Here is a 7,573-nt window from a genome sequence, read left to right as displayed (position 1 = left end):
GTTTATCATGTCTGTCTGTCTCATAGTGTTTCTGTCTGTCTCTTTCGCAGTGGGTTTATCATGTCTCTCTGTCTCATAGTGTTTCTGTCTGTCTCTTTCGCAGTGTGTTTATCATGTCTGTCTGTCTCATAGTGTTTCTGTCTGTCTCTCTCGCAGTGTGTTTATCATGTCTTGTCTTTCTTGTAGTGTTTCTGTCTGTCTCACAATGGGTCTCATTTACTAATAATTGTGTAGATTATTTGTATTTATACACACATTCAATCTTCTCACAAAAACTTTCTGCCTAATTCACAACACGTGTGTACGCACATAAATTTGTTAACCTCGTCCAAATGTAAGTGAATATGGAGTGTTCTAAATGAGCGGCCGCGCACGTGAGGTTAGTCATTAACACAAATCACGCCCAAACCATCTCCATATAAGGGCTTTCCACACAACCTTTCCATTACAGCATTTCGTCACTCTCATCGAATATGCTTAACGTAACCCCATATGCAGCTCTTTACATAAGCGTTCTCGCCAGATCCTTGGTCAATGCCAAGTGCACAGTCCTCAAAACCAGTTCAAACACATAAACACATCTAAACAGACCCAGTTTACAGACCTCTCATTTGCCAGCTGTACATACTGTACTTACATACCTCGCAGCTCGAGCTATAGGCTAACTCAGCTTTTCTTACTCTTTTACTGTATATGAAGTATTTTTAAATATTTTTAAGATAAACATAAATTTCATTGTAACTATATAGTATATATAAATGTATATAGCTAGCCGTGTTAAGATGCAATATTTTTTACCCTGATTATTAAGTTCACCCAGAGTATGTGCTTTTTGCATACATGCTTACAGTTATTCCTATATTTTTCATAAATTTAGAATTAATTTTAGTACGAAGGTTTTTAGTGAATCATGATTTGTTTGCAAAAACATTAGTACACAGGTTTCACGCACAAATTTGTTCGTATGCATGCTTAGTGAATGAGACCCTATGTGGCTCGCAATGTCTGTCTATCTGTCTCTCTGTTTCACAATGTTTATCATGTCTGTCTTTCTCAGTCTCGCAATGTGTTTATTATATCTGCCTGCCTGTCTGTCTCTCTCGGTGGGTAGGGGTCTTTAAATAACCATTTATTGTAGTTCTTCTTGCTTGAATTGCAATTACTACTTACTATTTGCTATACAAATTCAAATTTATTTTAGGAATTGAAGTGTAATATAAGCATTCTCAATTTAGTTCTGAATGCTGCCCAGTGCTGGCATCCATAAAGTGCAGGCAAAATATAACGTGAGATGAAGCAGTGCCTCTATATTACTGTGTTTCACTGATCAAGCTGTCAATATGATAGTGTCCACCTATGATGTTCCAAACGCACGCTCAAATCAGCATGAGTGAGTCAAACTGGTGCAAACAGACAAACAAATTAAATAAACACCCACTCAGACATCATCACTTTTGGTCACGTATGAATCGAACAGTTTTTAGCAGATAAATTATAAAATGCACCTCCATGCCTGCCAGCGTAAATACATTGCAGTGTTTACAGATTTTAATTACTAATGATACAGGAAAAAAAGATGACTATTAATAATATAAATATTAATTTTAGAAGTCTACCACACAGTGCTCTTTCTTTGATCTTTAATCTTCCATGAGCAAATAGAGGTGGCTTAAAGTATTTTGCTGTCATCAACAACAAAACGGCACATGAATCTATGTTAGCTTTGAGTGCTCCCATGGAAACTAATAATTCAGAAGACTCAAACCGCTCACAGAGTTGTCATCTCATAATTACGATAATTCTGACACAACATGAACCTGGAATTAATCTCTCACATTCAGATAATGGAGAACCATATTAACTCTCTGAACATGAGACATGTACTTTCACTGAAGAGGAAAGGCATATTAAGTGGTTGGGCACTTTATGAAATGCTCTCTCTCTCTGTCTGCTTGATTGAGGTGTTTTGGTGGGGTTGTCCTCTCATGCATGGCCGCCGGCTGTGGCTGTCAGTCTCACACTGTGGCTGTGATTAAATACGGGACAGCACGGTCTGTATCGACCCCCTCCCCGAACACACAAACACACACTCCTCTCGATGACATATAGTGACGCGTATAATGATAATGCCTGCTGATGATGAAGGGGACAAATGCCTCTGTGCCTCCATCAGCCAGAAAGAGGTCAAGGACGAGTTCCTCTCTAATAAGCATAGGAAAGTCCATACGTTTTCATTTTGACAAGTGTCATTCATCTCATACAGCCTGAGAACTGTGTGGATTGACAGAATCCATTACATCTGATGTACATGTATCCGTGAGCATATGAGGAATATTTGCAACACAGACGCATAACTCTTGTGGTGACACTTGTGTTTCACGGCACTTTCACACATGCATGCAGCATTCAGTTTAAGGACTGTGTGAATAGATGCCTACATAAGTAATCCCTTTATTTGCAGGAATATATGAATCAAGAGTCAGAAATATTGATTTCAAATGGAAAGATGTGTTGTCAGATAGTATTGCTGAATAAATGGCACGAAATGATAGTAGGGCTGGGATATATAAGTAGAAATATGTTTTTTTTTTTCACTTTTATGATGTTTGATGTATTTCTTGATATTTATGTACTTGCTTTCATGTGTAAAATCGGTCATAAATATGACCACAACAAATAAACAATGAACGCATATTGAAAGCGATCATGTGCTTCCTCCATCTTTTGTATGTATACTCGTCTTTCCTCCCTCGCTCATGTCTATGGAACAGATTCTTTGTCGGCCCTGTGTTAAATTATGCATGCATGCTTTACAGCGCGCAACCCCTCTGTCACTCACTCCCTCATCCTTTATATTGACATGTGGCTGAGGCTGACGACAGCTTCTCCTCTCTCTTGTTTTAGGACAGTGATCTCTTGACCTTTAACATCTCGGCACACCACTCCTGGTGGAGCGAGCATGGGCCAGGCTGTATCCGAAGAGAGATCCCCGCCAGCGGAGACCGCAGTGCAGACGCACAGTCCTATATATCCATCATGGGCTGCCTGCTGGAATACCAGTACATAGAGGTCCTGCACAGCAGCTTCCAAATCCTTATCTCTGTAAGTCACTCCAAACACGTACACATACACACACAAACAAATTATATGCCATGTTTTTACTATAGTTTATGGTCTCCCCACACTATATTTAGACTTACTATATTTGTATGTCTGCTTCTACATAGCATAACTAAAAGCATCCCATAATATATGTTTTTCCAGACACGCTTCCATCCTAATGGTGCTTTTTCATTATCTTAGGAAATCATTGGCTGTCTCTCTACACTTAACCAGTCCTTTAAAACTACAGCAGTTTAAAGTGTAGCCTGCACACACTGTGCCTGAGTCCTGAAGCTCTGCTGTTGTGCTGAAGTGGCCCCTTGAGTTGAGGTCTGGCCCGCGCGGCTCCAGGGTTAGTTGGGCAAACTCGGTGGATTATATTCAGCAAGCAGCGAGCAGAAGGACTGTGAGCTCATTTTCTGAATAGGGATTTGTTTTTATTGACTTAAATGCACTGCGCACAATGGCCTCCAGAAGTAGTTGGATTTAAGCCACACTTATAATGTCTGAATTATTGCATTAGATACAAAAAGCTAAATATTAAACCAAGTGGCATCAGCAAACACACATGCAAAATATAATATAAAATAAAATATAATATCATATCATATCATATCATATTCAGATCAAATATTATTTTAAAGAAATGAATGCTTTTATTCAGCAAGGATGCATTAAATTGATCAAAAGTGACCGTAAAGTCATTTTTAATTTTTATAAAAGATTTCTATTTCAAATAAATGGTGAAAAAACTGTTTCAGTTTCCACAAAAACATTAAGCAGCACAACTGTTTGCAACATTGATAATAATCAGAAATGTTTCTTGATCATTAAATCAGCATATCAGAAGGATTTCTGAAGGAACATGTGACACTGAAGACTGGAGGAATGATGCTGAAAATTCAGCTTTGCATCACAGGAATAAATTACATTTGAAAATATTTTCAAATAGAAAACAGGTATTTAAATTGTAATCATATTTCACAATATTACTGTGTTTGTATTTTTGGCCTTCATTACATTATTAATGTAATATTACATTATATTACAGTCTGCATGTCCTTTGGTATTTTCATGCTCATTGACTGAAGGCATATTGCTCACCGTCACACCTAAGTTGTATCTGTTCATGCTTGTTTTCGAGTGTTTGTCTGAGGACTAAGCAAATATCTGTGGAAATGAAGACTGCATGTTAGAGGAGGTGGTAGGGGGGTGTTTCACTGTAGGCTTAGAAGTGCCGGAAGCTTCTTCAGAGTGATGATTATCTGCTCATGCTCCAACAATGAACTGCTAACTTCATGGTGATAGTTGAACAAAGTGGCCTCCAGGAAGTGGGAGCTTAAACACACTCTCCAGTCAAGCTCCTACAGGCTTCTTCAGTGGGAATGCAGAGATTAGTTAGAGGGATACAGATTTTTATCTCCAGTGCCCAAAGTGCTCAGCTTGTGGTCTTGTCAAAATTTGAGAATGAAGTAAGAAAATGTTTAGAAGAATGAGATGAAGGCTAAAGGGCCAAATTAATCTCTTTTTTGTTTAAGTCAAATTACACCACAAAATCAAAAAAAAAGATTAGATTTTTCATTAAGAATGAAATAATTTTTTGGACTATAAAGCCTTTTTTGCATTGTCAGTGCAGAAAAAAAAATAAATCATTACTTTAAAGGAATCTCATTACTCTAAAAATCAAGTTAAAATAATTTCTATGTATTCAGTATATAATTATTATAATTTATATTATAATTAGTATCATGAATTCCGTATAGACTTCTTACCTAATTAATTTTAAAACCCACTGAAGGAAAAAAATGAAAAATATATAATATAAATATATTTACACGATATTTATATAATAATAATAATTATTGTTATTATTATTGGGAGAAATATGACACATTTCTTGACATTTTTCATTAAATTCACGCACGCAACAAGTGGTGGTGGTGGGCAAGTTTGGGAGAGAGGGGCTTGTGTCACCTGTGTGACAGATTGTTTTGTTGCTCAGAATTGAGAGGGCAAACGATAGAGCAAGCGAGTAGAGCCAGATCATAAACATTTCTGATGTGTGTGTGTGTGTGTGTGTGTGTGTGTGTGTGTGTGTGTGTGTGTGACTTCAGAACTAGGTCACTATCAAAAAGACTTCTGCTGTAATGAATAGTCATGTTCTTATGCTTCTGAGAATTTCACCACAGGAGTCACAAGAGGACAGTCAGAGAGTAGAGTAGGACACACACCAGAGATGACAAGTGAACAACTGAAAGAGTCATTAGCAGAGCTACATGTAAATCCCTCCCTCTATGACAACTGAGAGGTGCGTATGTGAGAGCACCATCTGTTTTCCTTATTAGTGTAACTCATAAACATCGCCCTTCAGATGAGACCTATTCTTCTGTTCATCATCCTTCATCACGTTTCTGGGATTACACTTTTAGCCCTCAAAGACTGATTTAGCTTCTTTTTTTTTTTCTTTTTTTTACCATTTTGGTCTGCCGTGATTATTTTTCTTTAAATGTTTTTGCACAAATGCAGTAATTTATTATATTATGAGGACTAGTTTGGCATTATTATTATTATGTTTTTATTGTAATTTTTTTTTTAAGTTTGATAAAAGTTAACAAATTAATGTTCCAAAGTTTAGTAATGGGGTTGCAAAATTAAAATAAAATAATATAATATTTTCGTTTGACCTCCTAAGGTTGATGGTCAACATATTTTAAAGGTTAAGCACCTTCTCTTACTCACAATTTTTTCAAAAAATTTTTTTTTTACTGCTGTCGTAACTAGTATGTGTCTCAAGTGTTTAATTTCTCTGTGCTTTTTCTGTTTGTGTTTTATCAGCATAAGTGGGTGGATGAGTTCATTCCTCTTCCATTTTAGTCTCGCACTGTTTTCCCTATTTTTGTCTCATCTGACATCTCTTTCCTTTCATATTTCAGTTGCTTCTCTCTTCAGTAAAACACTGAAGTCAAGATAAGGGAGTAGCTTCAAGAACAAGAAGAATATCTTGTAAGGATAGTATGGGAATTCATCACTTCCTTTCCCATCATGCTCTCTGCCCCAGGGAGCAACAATAGATGGCTGTATATTCAAGAAACTTTTTAGCTGAGATTCAATCCACACTGAGAATGGGGGGGGGGAGTTAGTGAAGGAGACTTGATTACCATGGTTACTACTACTACTATTACTAATTACTACTACTACTGCTGCTGCTGCTACTACTACCAATAATAAATTATTCTCTAGGGATTGCCATAAGATAGGACTTCAGTTATTTAAGTGCAACATTTTTTAAAACGTTTCAAATGTTAAGAAATCAACCGTTTAAAAATGTATGATTCCTGGGTAAATTCCTGCTCATTTTCCTTTAGCACCCAAACACACTTTAAAAAAACGGTCACGTTCAAACTCTGCAGCGTTATCACAAATTCAGCTTGTTTTACGCCCCATCCAGACTGCTGCTGAGCGCATGTCTGAGACCATGATTAAGAAAAGTTTCACTTCAAAGTGGCTCCCTTCGCTCCCTGCGGCGGTTTAATCACTTCTCATGTGCACACAAATGTAAGTGGATGTTTGATTAGACGTGGCCAGTTGCAAACATCTGAGAACAGTTTGTTTAGCCACTCTGCAGCCATGACAGGCGGAATATTTTTGCCTGGTATTTAATCTCAGATCTGGTGGGTGTGAAGTGCTGTAAGTGTGTTTGCGTGTGTGTTGCAGCGAGAGCACTTTTGAGAAGTGATGTTGAGAGCGCTCTGATTCAGATGTGATACGGCTGTGAATTCTGCCTCCAGGCGACTGAAGTAGAGAAAGAGCCCTGTTGAAAAAAGCAGCATATGCTGGTATGTTTTGAAGCATGGCAGCTGGTTTGAACTGGTTAGTTGAGCTGTTTACGGAGTCTGTAAGAGTGTGTGTGTGCACATATGGAGAGGCACAGCCACACTCAATCAGCTGGACTAATTTCTGTCGCAGCGGGGTGACATTGGCACATAATTAACCTGTCAGAGATCATGTTCATGTGGTGGGTCAAAGCATTAGGTTTTTATGATGTGTGTCCATCTTTCATGTATTTAACAGGCTCTGGATCTGTTTTACTGCAGTCTCTCTTATTATTTCTCTCTCTCGCTCCGCTTTAGCCAGCTGAAACTAAGGTAGATAACGCTACTTGAGAGCAGGTAAGAAATGGAAGTGGATTTTTAGGACTGATCCTCCAGCTGGTGGTGTCCCTTGTAAAGTAGTACGTAGTATCCTTTAGCTTACTTCTAAAAGAGTACTTATTATGGAAATAATATACATAATATACTAAAGTATGATCTGAATATAAAGTTTTTCGAACACGTAATTGCAAGTACGTGAAAATATATTATAGTTAAAATTTTTATGAAATGCAATTAGCTGAACTTAGAGTTTTTTTTATCTTTTTAAAGTCTTTACTATCACGTTTTTTTTATCAATTTAACTTATCCTTGCTACTAAT

General features: G+C 37.4%; 1 protein-coding gene across 2 annotated transcripts in view; it reads left to right on the top strand.

Annotated features, from left to right (window-relative positions):
- The window catches only part of LOC107693550 (sodium/potassium-transporting ATPase subunit beta-1-interacting protein 3-like), a 73,529-nt gene that overhangs the window by 42,354 nt on the left and 23,602 nt on the right, over positions 1–7,573 (top strand). For both annotated transcript variants that reach the window (XM_016492975.1, XM_016492976.1), the window contains exon 4: positions 2,905–3,102. In XM_016492975.1, the coding sequence (XP_016348461.1) occupies positions 2,905–3,102 (198 nt within the window). The remainder of the gene's footprint in view (positions 1–2,904; positions 3,103–7,573) is intronic.

Source organism: Sinocyclocheilus anshuiensis, unplaced genomic scaffold (assembly GCF_001515605.1).
Source record: "Sinocyclocheilus anshuiensis isolate Anshui unplaced genomic scaffold, SAMN03320099.WGS_v1.1 scaffold967, whole genome shotgun sequence".
Taxonomy (NCBI): Eukaryota; Metazoa; Chordata; class Actinopteri; order Cypriniformes; family Cyprinidae; genus Sinocyclocheilus; species Sinocyclocheilus anshuiensis.
The sequence above is the reverse complement of the archived record's forward strand: the minus strand, read 5'-3'. Positions and strand labels throughout refer to the sequence as shown.